At 45.9% G+C, this 15,801-nt stretch overlaps 1 protein-coding gene across 3 annotated transcripts in view; it reads right to left on the bottom strand.

Annotated features, from left to right (window-relative positions):
• The window catches only part of Pbld (phenazine biosynthesis like protein domain containing), a 24,601-nt gene extending 8,824 nt beyond the window's left edge, over positions 1 to 15,777 (bottom strand). Inside the window, exons 1-7 of one of the 3 annotated variants that reach the window (XM_029542693.1) lie at positions 15,643 to 15,750; positions 11,347 to 11,397; positions 9,530 to 9,578; positions 6,565 to 6,664; positions 6,208 to 6,306; positions 1,941 to 2,050; positions 1,792 to 1,821 (exon numbers count right to left, since the gene is read on the bottom strand). In XM_029542693.1, the coding sequence (XP_029398553.1) occupies positions 1,792 to 1,821; positions 1,941 to 2,050; positions 6,208 to 6,306; positions 6,565 to 6,664; positions 9,530 to 9,578; positions 11,347 to 11,397; positions 15,643 to 15,701 (498 nt within the window). In that variant the 5' untranslated portion in view covers positions 15,702 to 15,750. Of the gene's footprint in view, positions 1 to 1,791; positions 1,822 to 1,940; positions 2,051 to 6,207; positions 6,307 to 6,564; positions 6,665 to 9,529; positions 9,579 to 11,346; positions 11,398 to 15,638 lie in introns of all 3 variants that reach the window. The other 2 variants (XM_029542694.1, XM_029542695.1) reach the window with 2 other exon arrangements.
• Positions 15,778 to 15,801: the final 24 nt, after the last annotated feature.

Raw genomic sequence — 15,801 nt, 5'->3', positions numbered from 1 at the left:
TGACCTGCATTGCCAGGACAACGACCTTCAATCCCACAATCCACTTGGCTCAGTTCCCACCCTCACTGGTGTGACGTCATTTTCTGTATAAAATAGGAAGCCACCCCTCCCCCCCCTCTCTCTCTCCCCTCTTCTCTACCCTTCTACCCGTTTCGCCGCTCCCCCACTCCCACATAATAAACCTCTCCCACGTGGAACACCTTGGCCTGGTCTGCTGCTTGGTTTATCCACTCAAAATATAAAAGCAAATGTGAAGCCAGGCTGGGATGCTGAGAGAGATTCCAGGCTGGGATGCTGAGATTCTGCCTTAAAGCAAGTAACAGTACAAGACAGCTGGGTGCACTCCTATGACACCAGTGCGTGGGAGGCAGAGGCAGGAGGCTCTTTGTGAAATTGAGGCCTGTATTGTGTATGTAGTGAGGTCAGGGCCAACCAGGTCTACACAGCAATCTCAATGACAGCAGCATGCCTCCTCAGGGGCATGACTCCTTCCTCACATATGAGGAAAAATCTCTATGAACTATGTGTTGTGGGTCAGTGAACTATGTGTTGTGGGTCAGGTCCCCCATTGCCCCCAGGTCCGAGGCTCCTTCAATTTCAGGACTTACAGTATGGCTTAAAGACAGCTAGCTTCCTGGCCAGCAGAGGGGCCTTTCAGGGGGTCATGTGGCTTCCCCCTGCCAGCCCTGAAGCAGGCACTGTTCATCAGTGCTCAGCACGTGTCTCAACACACAGCTCCATCAGGCAGGTCCACAGGACTTGGGCTCCGCCCCTCCCCCATTACCTCCTCCCTCTTTCCCTATTCCCCCTCCCTCTCCTCTCTGCTCCCTCTTTCTATTTCTGTCTGCCTCTCTTAAGTTTGAGTCACCCTAGAGTCAAGTCTGAACCCGAGTGTCAATCGTCTTTCAAGGTGGGAGCCCTTTGCCCTCCTCACTGAGTTGGAAGAAGTCAATGAACTAGCTGCACGCACACACACAACTAGGACACCTCGTATCTGCTCCATATGCCAGGACCCAGGGCTGGCCCATAATTAGAACTTGTCTTGCCATGCTCTGCTCAGCAAGCACACTATCTTATTGATTGGAAATTCATCCCTCCATGGTCCAAAGGGGCTGAAGACGCCTGAAATCTTCCTCACCACTTCCTTCTGGCCCCTCCCCCTCCCCTCCCCTCCCCTCCTCTCCTCCTTCCCCCTTCCCCTCCCCCTCTCCCTCTCTCTCTGTCTGACCCAAACTATCTTACTTCTGTCCCACAATAGAGATTATGTTGCTTATAGTTAAATCAAATGAGTCAGGTATAATTGTATAACTTGTAATCCTAGTCCTAGAGAGGCAAGGTCAGGGGCTGGTGAGATGGCTCAGTGGGTAAGAGCACCTGACTGCTCTTCCGAAGGTCTGGAGTTCAAATCCCAGCAACCACATGGTGGCTCACAACCATCCGTAACAAGATCTGACGCCCTCTTCTGGAGTGTCTGAAGACAGCTACAGTGTACTTACATATGATAAATAAATCTTTAAAAAAAAAAAAAAAAAAAAAGGAGAGGCAAGCCTGGGCTACACAGTGCAGAAAGAAAGATTACAAGTCAACGAAAGCGATCGACCTTACTAAATAAACACATGACTAGCATTCTGACCTGGAATCGCCTAGGCTTCCGCAGCAATGAGTCCACCGGACAGACGGGGCTATTTTATGGGATCAGGTCACACCTGAGCCTCCAAACACAAACAAGCACATCACATCACACCACACGCCACACATCACACAGGCTCAAAGCAAATTCTTTTCACCCACCTTTATCAAGTCTTCAACTTCATGGAAGTCCTAGAAGAGGAGCAGAGATAAAGTCAGTGATGAACAGGGGAACCCTAGGCTTGAACGCAGTCCGTGGCAGTGACTGCACACGTTAGCAGCCTATGAGAGTGCAGCATCTAGGAGCTAACCTGGGGAAAGGTTGGGTAGGCAGGAAAGTCCAGGACGATTCCATCTTCTGCTCTTCTGGCCTTTAGTTCCCCGCTCATTGTGACAAAGGTCAGGGTGATGTTCATGTTCTCTGGACAGAGGGGGGTCAAAGGTCAGGAAAATAAGTGTGATTGTGTTTTCTGGGGATTCATTGCTGTTTGTTTGGCGGTGGTGGTGGTCATGTAGTGTATAGTGTGTGTGTGTGTGTGTGTGTGTGTGTGTGTGTGTGTGTGTGTTACTGTGGAATGAACCCAGAGGGTCACACATGCAAGTTCCTCCCACTAAGCTATGGCCCCAGTTCTCCTAGGTCTTTCATCTTCGACTGGCGTCTCTCTGACCAGTGGGGCTGGCCTTGAGTCCTCACTGTGGCCCTGGAAGGCTGTGACGTTTTAATCCTCTCTCCTCAGCCCCCTGAACAGCTGGACAATTTCAACACCCAACCTTGTCTTCATTCTTCTTCTCTACCCCACACACAAAATTGATTTCTCATCCTGATCAGATTTTATGACCAGAAAGTAAAATGTGCCCCCAGTACATGGTCCTCGGCTAGTTGTACTGTTTTGGGGCAAGGCATAGTTAATTGCGTCACAGGTAGAAGGGCTCACATAGGGGTTTTTTAAGAGGGGCACTAAGACAGATTGTTCAGGAGTACATCTAAAGAGTTGCTATCTTTTAGAGTTTGGGGGTGGTTTCATAGTACAAGCCTTCCCAGGAAGGAGGCAGGTAAGGGGTGGCCACCAGGTATAAAATCACTCCCTCAAGTGAGAGTTTTTGACACTGAAAGTCTGCTACTTAGGGACTCACAGGGACTTGGTCAGGTGCCCATCAGTGTCTTGGGAGGAAAAGGACTTCTGCACCGTACTGTGTCTGTGCAGTGGCCACACTCTAACACCGTCCTTACAAAGGGCCACGGGCCTTGGAGGGTTAAAACGTGGCTGACATCTGAGCCAAGGTTGTTGCTTCCTCTCTAAGTTCAGTGTTACTAGTGCAAACTCCTAAAACCATGGACCATGCCACCATGGCCACTACGGTGGTCCTTATCTCCTGTACTGTGAGCCAAAATTTGCTTTTGTCAGATATTTTATGGCAGCAACAGGGAGGAAATTAATATACCGGATAACACAGCTGTGAGGGCTTGGCTAACTCACAACTGCATCTCCTGCCAGGCACAGACTCCCTCAAGAACCTAAGGGCACTTGAGTCTGTACAAGACACCATTGAGCCTCCTCTCTCTCTAGCTCTGCCGCCTCCTGCCATAGCCCCACCTCCTCCCGCTCTAGCTCCTTGTACCAGCTTCCTCTTAGCCTTCACCTCCAGGTCCCTGTCTAGTATCCACCTTCCTCAACTGTGAGTCACAACCTCATATGGGGTCACTAACTGAATGGAGATGATGCAAACAATGTGTCAATAATCAAGGCTTCTGAACACCCAGCAATCAAAACTTAATTCAAAATCATATGTGTAGTGAATAGACAGCGTTTCTGGCTGTGCTCACCTATGTTGTGGCATGATGTCACAGCCATTTTGTGACAAGCACATTTTGCATCCACGCGCCTCTGCTCCTCACACCAATGAAACACGTAGGCTAGACCTGAGACTATGGCATGTTATAAATTGCACCATTTCTACTGCACATACCATGTGTTTCTCTTACAGAAATGTAAGTTTAATTACAGAGAGCAAAGGTTTTTTTCATGTTTTTCAGTGGTCATTTGTCAGCATATAGGTATCAAATCAGTATCTCTTTGGATTTGTATTACAATGTTTGATTTTATTTTCTATTTTCAGAAAAAAAACAAACATTATGCCAGGCAGTGGTGGCACACGCCTTTAAATCCAGCACTTGGGAGGCAGAGGCAGGCAGATTTCTGAGTTCGAGGCCAGCCTGGTCTACAGAGTGAGTTCCAGGACAGCCAGGACTACACAGAGAAACCCTGTCTCAAAAAAAACAAACAAACAAACAAAAAAAAAGCAAACTTTTTTAAAATATGTGTGAGTGTTTTGCCTGCATGTATGTCTGTGCACCACGTGTGCACATTGCCCTCAGTGGCCATAAATTCCCTGGGAATGGAGTTACAGAGGATTTGTGAACCACCATGTGGTTGCTGGGAATTGAACTCAGGACCTCTGGAAGAGCAGCTGGNACTCTTAACCACTGAGCCATTTCTCCAGCCCCTAAAATGTTTGACTTTTAAAATTACTCTTTGAGTTTTAGCTACATGACTCTGTGGGTAAGGGCTCCTTCTGCCAAGACAAATATCTGGGGTTCAGTAGTCCACATAATGGAAGGAGAGATTAGACTCCTGAAAGTGATGCTCCGAGCTCCACATGTACACTGTGGTATTTGTTTGTGCATACATAAACACTGATCAATTAATTAAAATATAAAAATTGTTTCAGGACTCTAAAGCCCTTCTCTGTTCTCTACAGGCATGGCCTATACATGGTACGCAGATAAACATTCAGGCAAAACCACTTATACTCATAAAGATAAATGGAAAAATTGGCAGGCTCCTAAGAAGGAAGGCCCAGGGGATCAGAAATAAAGAAGATAGAACATTAATCTTGCATAAGCTATGTCCTATGCCAAGCAAGCTTAATTAAGAAGTATATAACCTCACTTGGGAGGCAGAGGCAGGCGAATTTCTGAGTTCGAGGCCAGCCTGGTCTACAGAGTGAGTTCCAGGGCTACACAGAGAAGCCCTAGAAGAAGAAGAAGAAGAAGAAGAAGAAGAAGAAGAAGAAGAAGAAGAAGAAGAAGAAGAAGAAGAAGAAGAAGAAGAAGAAGAAGAAGAAGAAGAAGAAGAAGAAGAAGAAAAAGAAGAAGAAGAAGTATATAACCTTATATACTAGTTCAAGAGGTGGGGGATGGGACAAAGTCAACGGAAACTGTCATACAATGGGATGAAGTCATCAGGGAGCTAACCAGACACAGGGTGAGCATGGGTTATCTCCAGAGCATCAGAGACAGAGCACACAGTAGCCTTGGGATTGACAACTATAGTCTGTACAGTGGGAAGAGTTGGGTCCTTAGGACCTGAAGCCACAACTCCCCCAAGGCCCTCACCAGCTCCAGGCTATTACCAGCTCTGCCAACCATATTCTGGGATTTAGAGAAGGAGCTGTGTTCCATAAAGTGGAGGCTCCGCATATCAGAGCCTCAGGGGTAGCCTTGGATCAGCCCAGCCTTCAAAGCCTCAGGGGTAGCCTTGGATCAGCCCAGCCTTCAACAGCAACAGCAGCAACAACAACAGCAGCAACAGCAACAGCAGCAACAACAGCAGCAACAGCAGCAGCAGCAACAACAACAGCAGCAGCAACAGCAGCAGCAACAGCAACAACAATAGCAACAGCAGCAACAACAACAGCAGCAACAGCAACAACAGCAGCAGCAACAACAGCACAAGCAATTGTTTTTACTTACTGTTTGAGGAGCTGAGTGTGGTGGCTCACAGCTACAACTGAAGCACCAGGAAACAGAGTCTAAGTCCCTCCCGCCAGGCCCAAGTACCAAGTTCCAGGCCAAACAGAGTTAGGTAGGAAGAGCCTGTTTTGTTTTTTTCTTTGTTTGTTTGTCTTTTCTTTTCTTTTCTTCTTCTTTTTTAAATGGGATGTGGCTCAGTTGGTAGAGTGCTTGCCTAACATTCATGGAGCTGGGGGGTTCGATCCCTAGCTGGAATCGAACCCCCCAGCTCTGCATAAAAGGTTTGTGTTACAGAAAGCCTGTAATACCAAGACTTGGGTGAGGAAAGGAACTAAGAACAGAAGTTCAAGGCCAGCCTGGAATAAGAGACCCAATTTCAAAAAAAAAAAGAAAAACGATGACTTTAAGATCTGTTAAGGGCTAGGTAACAGATGCCTATCTAACCAGCCATTTGTGCTGTTACTAATGGTACAAGGAAACTTTCTCATGCCTGAGTTGATTGCATAGTCTGTTATGTTCTGTGCTTTGGTGTTCCTGGAAGCCAATCACAATCTTCATTTTCCAGACATTACACTATATGCCAAGTCCATTCTGGCCATGCAAATCCCTCTGCCACATGTAAATAAATGATGTTATTAAAAGAAATTCATGGGACTAAGCCATGGTGGTACATGCTATAACTGTAATACAAGGAGCCTGAATTTTAAGGCCACCATCATCTACCCAGGAAACTCAGTGCTAGCCTCAGCTAAATGAAACCCTATCGCAGAATAAACAAATAAACAAACAACAATAAATAAACAAATAAGCAAAGTCCACCTTACTTCTTTTTTGAAACAGCACAGCTGCAGAAGCCAGCGTGGCGTGGCCACACAAGGGGAACTCGGCCTCTGGGGTAAACCACCTCAGCCCAAAACGGGAACCTTAGGGAGGAAGAAAGGTCAAAGAAAAGCAAGGTCAAACCCACACAGTCAGCATCTTCTCCCCTAAATCATTAGTGTGGCTAACAGGGAAAACCTTCCTTAGAGGGGTGAACATGCGATAGAGAAGCATTCTGCTCCCTCCTGGGAAAGGTCCTAAGGAGCTTGATCCCTGGGATTCAACACACACACACACACACACACACACACACACACACACACAAATAAATGTACTACAAAAACTTTAAATGTACAATTTACTTTGTGTAAAGTCGTCAGTTGGTTGCAGTTTGCGGACGAAAGCGGTTTCTGAGAGGTTCATTTCCCTCGCAATGTCCTGATGAGCATCTTCATCCAATGTCTCAAATGGAAACAAACAAACAAAAAAAAAGTTATTGAGAATCTGGAACACAGATCTGACTCAACATAGCAGCTTATCGGCATCAAAGGTCAAATGCTTAGACTAGGTATAGCGCTGCACATCTTTAATCCCAGCACTTGGGGGGCAGAGGCAGGCAGTTGTGAGTTGGAGACCAGCAGCCTGGACTACAGAGTGGATTCCAGGAAAGCTAAGTCTACACAGTGAGAACATGTGGAGAGAGAGAGAGAGAGAGAGAGAGAGAGAGAGAGAGAGAGAGAGAGAGAGAGAGAAATGTTATATATTTGTGGTAATTTGAATGTAATTGGCCTCCATAGGCCCCTAGGGAGTGGTACTATTATGAGGTGTGGCCTTGTTGGAGTAGAAGATGTGACTGTGTTGGAGGAAGTGTGTCACTGTGAGGGTGGGTTTTCTGATCTCTTATGCTCAAGCTCTGCCCAGTGTGATACTCAGTCTTCCGCTGCCTTTGGATCTAGATGTAGAACTCTCAGTTCCTGGTCCAACACCATGCCTGCCTGCATGCCACCATGTCCTGCCATGATGATAATGGACTAAACCTCTGAAACTGTAAGCCAGCCCCAATGAAATGGTTTCCTTATAAAGGGTGTTGTGGCCATGGTGTCTCTTCACAGCAATAGAAACCCTAAGACAATGCTTAAAAGGAAATTCAAGTTACATGGTAAAGAATTAAAGATACAGCCAGGCAGTGATGGCACATGCCTTTTTTTTTTTTTTAAAGATTTATTTATTATATGTAAGTACACTGTAGCTGTCTTCAGATACTCCAGAAGAGGGAGTCAGATCTTGTTACGGATGGTTATGAGCCACCATGTGGTTGCTGGGATTTGAACTCTGGACCTTCGGAAGAGCAGTCGGGTGCTCTTACCCACTGAGCCATCTCACCAGCCTGGCACATGCCTTTAATCCCAGCACTTGGGAGGCAGAAGCAGACAGAAGTCTAAGTTCAAGGCCAGCCTGGTCTACAGAGTGAGTTCCAGGACAGCCAGGGCTACACAGAGAAACCCTGACTCAGAAAACAAACAAAAAACAAACAAAACAAAACAAAACAACAACAACAAAAAGAATTAAAGATTCTCTCTCTCTCCTCTTCCCTCCTCCCTCCCCCTCTCTCTTTCTCTCTGTTTATTTTGTTATTTGTTGTTTTTTCTTTTTTATATTTTTGCAATTTCTTGTTATCCTGCGAGTTGCACTAGAGTTGCTTACAGGAACATGAATGCTGGTTACTTACAGCGTCACGAGCAATTCAACACCTGTACCACTGAAGAAAATGTTTCCCTCCCACTAAGTGCCTATGAATCCGTGGAGGTGATCAGGGCCTCGTGAAGCACTGCTCTGAAACTCATTCTCCATCCTGTCTCTATTCCTTGAGTGCAGGGACTGCAGGTAAAGAGTGTGCACTCTGTTTACACGGTGCTGGGACCCAACTCGGGATTTTGTACATGTTGGGCAAACACTCTACCAACTGAGCCACATCCTCAGCCCCATTTCCTTTATTCCAACAAAAAATATAGTTGGGTTTATTTTTAAATCAGCCACGTTGATACATCCTGTATCCTAGTACTTGGAAGATGAAGGCAGGCCGGTCAGGAGTCCACAGTCATTCTCAGACATATAGCAAATTTAAGGCTGGCCTGGGCTATACGAGACCTTGTCTCCAAAACAAAATGATAGGTAGGTAGGTAGATAGATAGATAGATGGGTGATAGATAGATAGATAGATAGATAGATAGATAGATAGATAGATAGATGATAGATAGATGATTGATAGTAGATAGATAGATAGATAATGATTGATAATAGATAGATAATAGCTAAGTGATATATAGTAGATAGATAGATGATAGATTGATAAATGATTGATAAATAGTAGAAAAATTATTGATGGATAAATAGGTAGTAGATAGATGATTGATGATTGATAGATAGTAGATAGATAATTGATGATGGATACATGGATAAACGGATAGATAGATAATAGATAGACAGTAGGTTGATACATGATTGATAGTAGAAAGATGATTGATAGATAAATGATTGATAGATAGTAGATAATAGGTAGTAGATAGACAATAGATAGATGATTGACAGATAATAGATGGTGGATAGACAGAATATTAGCTTTTCATTTTGAGTGGCTCAACACCCGGGCTTTAACCCAACCCTCTGCACTGCCTGGCCATCCCAAGCTCCTTATTATCTCATTGACACTGCAGAGGAAAGGCGCCAGCAATCAGAGAAGCACGAGCCACCAGAAGGCTTCTAATGGAGCACAGGGAGTGCTGCGTGGGGACCATGGCCGAATGAGGCTGATGCAGTCAGAGGCCCTTCCCCTGACCTGCCCAATCAGATTGTCCTAGCAAACAAGACAGCAAGGGAATTCGGGTGCACATTCAAGTCTGAGAAGTCCTGTTGTGTAAGCCCTGGCCCTGTGTGCAAGGGAGCCAAGATACCCACAGGCAGCAACCGTGAGCCATGTCACGAGCAGACCATTGAGGCGGCAGGGTTGGTTGGTTTGGGGGTTGGGGATGTTGGAAGCTGAACCCAGGCGTCGCCCATGTTCCATGTGTCTTCTGCATTAAGCTTCATCGGTAGCCCTGAGATATGAAGATTTTAACAAGAAGTGCTACAGGCTTTAAAGATGCTCACAACCAACCAGGCATGGCAGTGTATGCCTTTGATTCCAGCACTTGGGAGACAGAAACAGGCAGATTTCTGCGAGTTTAAGGCCAGCCTGATCTGCAAAGTGAGTCCAGAACAGCCAGGGCTCAGTTACACAGAAAAACCCTGTCTCCAAAAAGCCAAAAAAAAAAAAAAAAAGATGCTTACCACCATCTGTAAGTCCAGTTGCAGGGGATCCAGTGCCCTCTTCCAGCCCCTGCCAGCATCAGGAATATACATGGAACACACTCAGACATGTAGGCAAACATTCATACACATGAAAGAAAAACCAATCTTTGAATGTATGAATCTATTGATAAGGTCTTAGGCTGGGTCTGGACATAAGGTCGGGTTTTGGTGAGGTAGACGGGAAAATGTGAGCAGAGTCTTACATTGGGTAAGTGTCTTAGGCAGAACACAACCTCCTAAAATCAGGGAATATAGTATAGCACATATGGGTAGAGTCCCTGAGCTTCACTATGGCATGAACTCTCAGGAACACACACACACACACACACACACACACACACACACACACATGAATTTTCATCACAATATTTATTCTTCCATTCTATACTACAAGCTTCTTTTGCACATCAGTACAACCCTGATCAGAGGGTGTGACTTAGTGGTAGAACACAAGATTGGTGTGTACAACCCACCCTCCAAATAACCAGACACAGCTGTCTGTTTTGTTTTGTTTGAGACAGGGTCCCATGTAGCCTTAGATGGCTGAGCTATGTAGTTAGAATGACCCTGAACTTCTGGTCCTTCTTCATCTACCTCCAGAGTTCTGGGATGGATCACAGACATGCACCCCCTATGCCCTGCAGCCCTCTGGTTTCAACATCCATTTCCCTTTGGCATCCTCAAGGAGATCAAATTCCCAGTACCAAAAGCAGAGTGATGTTTGCTGCTCAGAATGGCAACATCTGATAGTGTGAGGTAATGAGATGCTAGCTGACAACAGCTTGCTGACAGGAGCCTGATAGAGTTGTCTCCTGAGAGGCTCTGCCAGTGCCTGACTAATACAGAAGTGGATGCTCTCAGTCATCCATTAGATGGAGCATAGGGTCCCCAATGAAGGAGCTAGAGAAAGTACCCAGAAAGCCGAAGGGGTTTGCAGCCCTATAGGAGGAACAACATGAACTACCCAGTAACCCCAGAGCTCCCTGGGACTAAACCACCAATCAAAGGAAACACACGAAGGGACTCATGGCTCTAGCTGCATATGTAGCAGAGGATGGCCTAGTTGTTATCAATGGGAGGAGAGGCCCTTGGTCCTGTGAAGGCTCTGTGCCCCAGTATAGGGGAATGCTTGAGCCAGGAAGCAGGAGTGGGTGGGTTGGGGAACAGGGGGAGGGGGAAGAGGATATGGGATTTTCGGAGGGGAACCTAGGAAAGAGGTAACATTTGAAATGTAAATAAAGAAAATATCTAATAAAAATATAAAATTTAAATTTAAAACAAACAAACAAAAAAATACGCAAAAGATGCTAGCTGACAAAGATCTTAGGACCCATAGGATTATTGAGCCTGAAAACCACAATAAAGTTTAATTTTATACTCCCATCTTGTGGCAATATAGAGACATGGCAGTCTAGGTGTTTGTCTAGGCAGTCTAGTCTGGGTCTTTGTCCCTCTAAGGTATTGCCCTTTAGAGAAGCCAGAGCTCCTGGTACAGGAAGTGCTAAAAACACACAGGAAGACATTGGGACCCTTCCCCTGCCACAGAACTCCTAAAGGAGGCGCTGTCTCCACCATCATGTGTTCCTTATAGCCCTTATGGAGGCTGCGGGTGTAGCTCAGTGGTAGTGTGCCTGACTAGCATGGCTAAGGCCCAACCTCCAATTAAAAAAAAAGAAAAGAAAAAAAAGAAACTCTATCACATAACCCAAAGTTTATACTCACTGTTTCATTTTAGGCTTCACACATACGGGGCAAGATCTATCCCACCAAGCCACACCCCCAATCTTCAAACTCACTTTTTATGTCCTGTCCAATCCACTCCAAGGTAAAACCCACAGAACTGGTGACTGCTGATTAACAAGAATTCTATTAGTATTACTTTTATTATTACTAGCACTATTATTACTAGCTATGCAGAGTTGCGTGTGTCTACATGTGGGTATGCGTACATAAGTTTAGGTACCCGAGGAGGCCGGAGGCATTGGATCCCCTGACACTGATGTTACAGAAGCCTGTGAGCTGCTGTGGGGGTGCTGGGAATTGAACCCAGGTCCTCTAGAAAAGCAGCAGTAAGTGCTCATAACCGCCGAGCCACATCTCCAACCCCAAGAATTCTGGGAGATTTTTTTATATGTATTTTTTAAGAGTTATTTACCTGAGTGTTTTGCCTGCATGTATGTCTGTGCATCATATGCATAAGTGTCTAGTGCCTGCTGAGTTCAGAAGAGGACACTGGGTCCCCTAGATCTGTAGTTACTGATGACTGTGAGCCACCACGGGCTACTGGGACCTGAACCTGCGTGTTCTACAAGAGCAGCCAGTGGCCTTGCCTGCTGAGCCATCTCTCCAGCTCCTAGCAAAAATTCTTAGGAGAAAGGTGTGCCCCAGTTCAGTTGACTGTAACTTCTTCATATTGTTCTGCATGAGCCTATCCAGTGTCTCCCACATGCGGAGCACCCTATGTTAGACCAAGTGGAGTGGGTTAGGAGCTCAGAGTCATTGCTGACTGAATGAAAACCAAGATGAATTTCCTCCCCAGCCCCTGAGGTTCCAAAGACCAACCAAGGCACACCACCACCAAAGTGGCACCAGTGAACTATCAGGCTTCCTTACAGAGCAGAGGTGAAGGCTTCTTTACATTGGTGTGGGTGTGCTCCCCTAAAATGTGGCACCAGAAGGGCTTTTATGCAGCAGCGATGGCGACTTTCCTATAGTGGCCATGAGCAAAGTTTAGCCGCAGCCTGAAAACCAAGTTCTTCAGATAATCTCATCTCAGTCAAATCATTCTTAATTAAGTTTATTGACTGATATTATACATAAAACATACAAAAAATTATATCTATGGGCACCATAAAATGTTTTGATTTGGTCACATTTTAAATAAGTTTTTTTAAAAAAAAATACAAAGCACCACAATCATAACTCGCTCGAGCCCTTGGAACCTCCCGGCTTTTTTCTTTGATGAGATCCAATGTTGTTTGGGAGATAATCCAGTAGAAGAGTCCCTGCCTAGCCGGTAGAAGGCCCAAAGTTCAAGCCACAACACACAACAAAAGCAAGCAAACAAAAACCCAACCTTGTTCCACTCTGGCAGTCCTCAATGTCCCTGCCACCTGAAGGTCTTTTACTCTCTGTGGTCACCAAGGAAGAATGACCAAAACTGCCAAGACTTAGCTGGCTGGTGACGTGAATAGCTACAGAAAAGCTCAGGGTGCTGGCTGAGGCTCTACTCGGCCCTGTGCAGGCTGGAATGCTGAGTCCTTGCCTAGTCATGGTCTTTCCACCTTCATATCCTCCTCCCACTCCTACTTAGAGGGATCTTAGACTATACGTAAAGTTTCATTTCCTAGGCTTCAAAATACGTGAGTTCTGGGCATGGTAGGGCAAGAGGAGCTCTGTGAGTTCAAGACCAGCCTGTTCTACATAGTGAGAAACAAACAAACAAACAAATAAAAAACAGCAAGATGATATAAAAACAAAAATTATAAGTAACATAAAACATATTTTAATAGGCAAGTGGATAAAAATAGAGAGGGCTAGAGAGATGGCTCAGGAGTTGAGTACTGGATGTTCTTCCAGAGGCTCCAAGTTCAATTCCCAGCACCCACATGGCGGCTCACAACCATCTGTAACTGTAGTCTGTAGCATCTGATCCCGTCTCCTGATGTGATGATGTTTATGCAGACAAAACACCCATAGACATAAAACAAATAAGCCCAGCACTCAGGAGGCAGAGGCGGGTGGATCTCTGAGTTCGAGGCCAGCCTGGTCTACAGAGCGAGTTCCAGGACAGCCAGAAAACTCCGTCTCAAAAAACAAAAACATTTAAAAATAATAATAATAAAATAAAAAGATAGAACAGATCCTTTAATTCCTTTGCTTATTGATGTTCTGGAGATAATCAAAGTTATATAACAACACAATTAATATTATCTGGTGAATATTGAATATTTAAATCACTCACAACTCAAAGATTACATAGGTACATAAACTATGTCCCAAATATATGTTTCTATATATGTATTATGTATGTTTATTTATGTGTGTGTGCTCACACGTGCATGTGCGTGTACGTGTGCGTGTGTGTGTGTGTGTGTGTGTGTGTGTGTGTGTGTGTGAATGGCATGGAGACCTGAGGCAGATATAGTAAGACTCTTGACAGTTACAGTCAATCCCACAGTTGCTTGACAGGAAGTTGTGCTTGCTGGATTGAAGGTTCCAAATTTGGAACCTGGAATCTGGTTGCTAATTATTCTCCCACTAATCTCCCCAAGCTCTTGCGTGAGTAGATAAAGGTAATTCCTTTACTCTCCCCATCCAGCGGAAGGCAGAGGCTGGCTGCAAGGTTACATAATGAATGCACAGCTGAGATGGGATTACAGCCATCCCTGTACCCCAGAGAATCAACTCCTTTATGCTAACCACTCTGAGTGGAAGGGTAATACTCATTAATAGTCCAGGCTGGCCTAGAGCCTGCTATGTAGCCCAGGCTAGCCTCAGATTCATGGTTCCTACTCCTGCATTTGCATCCTCTTTTTTATTTGGTGCCAGTTACTCTTTATTTGTATGTGTGTGTGTGTGTGTGTGTGTGTGTGTGTTTTGTACCTTTGCACAGAGGTCAGAGGACACTTGGAGGCACTTTGTGTGGGAAGTGGGTGTGGCCAAGATGGCGCCCTGGCTCATTGCCAAGCCCTGTGATCCCTGCTTGTTTACCAAGAACCTGAACATGCGCCGGGTGTGGTGGCACACGCCTTTAATCACAGCACTTGGGAGGCAGAGGCAGGTGAATTTCTGAGTTCGAGGCCAGCATGGTCTACAGAGTGAGTTCCAGGACAGCCAGGACTACACAGAGACACCCTGTCTCGAAAACACCAAAAAAAAAGAACCTGAACATGCACACTTGAATGATCATGCGCTGTCCGCCTGACGCATAGCATCATACAGCATGATATTGAGTCACTGGCCCATCAACATGCACCCTGTCTGTGTGCATGGCTCATGTACAAAGCGTGCTGAATGCTGATTGGATCATGAAGAGTGGTAAGAGATGAGTTCAGAGGATGGATACCAATAAATTGGGCGATCCCCCAGAATAAAGCGGAAGCTGCAGAAGCTGCGGAAGCTGCTTGAACCCTGCCTTGGTGTACGTGTCGTCTTTTCCCCACCTCTGCTGGCCGGAGTCTGGGGTTGCGGCACTTTGTCCTTTCCTTTCACCATGTGGAACCTGGAGATCTAAGCAGGTCGTCAGACTTGGCAGCAGGTCCCTTTACTGACTGAGCCATCTCACTGACCCCAGGGTACATGAGCAGAGCCAAAGGACAGTTTGCTCTCTCCATTCACCTGGTGAGTCTCAGGGATTGAACTCAGGTCCTCGGGCTTGGCAGCAAGCATCCTTACCCGCTGAGTCATCCTGCAGGACCCTGAAGAGAATAGCTGCATTTCTGAGCTATAGATAAGGCTGAAGCCAGGCGTGATAATGAACCCTGCAACCCCAGACTCAACGAGGAGACGGGTGGAATCTGAGGGAGCCCGGGCACCATAACCAGACAGTAACACAGTGGTGACCATCTCACCTACTCCTAATGGACAACCCCAAACCTGCTGAAAGATGCCTGCCCACAGAACTGCTGGAGTTGTGTGCTTAGTTCTTGATGCTAACTAAACAAAAACCTAATTCTGAGAGGTAATAATACCAGATGTTCTTTTATAAAATATTTGATTATTCATGACTTTTTATTTTTGTGAGATTGTTCTCTATATAGCCCAGGCTGTCCTAGAACCTGCTATATAGCCAAGGCTGGCCTCAGATTCATAATCTCCTGCCTTCTCCTTTGGAACAATAGAGTTGCAGGCATGAGCCCCGACTCCCAGCTGCTGCCAGGTTCCCTGCCTGGGAGTCTTTGTGGCTCTGACTCAGTCTAGGTACAGCCATTTGTTCCCTCATAACCTGAAGGCATGGCCATCAGCGATGTGACACAGACACGAGCCAAAGTGGCAAACATGCAGGACGGTCTCGCGTCTTTTACAGATGTCAAGGGCTCTCTACACACATCTGGAAGTTGAGGCATGGCCCTTGAGAACCGCGTACTCACGCTCTCCAGGAGGCAGACTGCAGCAGGATTGCCCCTGAAAGCTGTCGCTGTGAATGCATCTGCTATGAAGATAGGGAGCTTCATTTTCCTTGCTGGCTCTGTCTGGGCGCTCCCTGCCCTGCTCAGAGCCCGCTTCACTTCCTGTTTTTAAGAAGGAAA

The sequence above is a fragment of the Mus pahari genome, chromosome 9, assembly GCF_900095145.1.
Source record: "Mus pahari chromosome 9, PAHARI_EIJ_v1.1, whole genome shotgun sequence".
Classification (NCBI taxonomy): Eukaryota; Metazoa; Chordata; class Mammalia; order Rodentia; family Muridae; genus Mus; species Mus pahari.
Note: the sequence above shows the minus strand (reverse complement) of the source record. Positions and strands in the feature narration are given on the sequence as shown.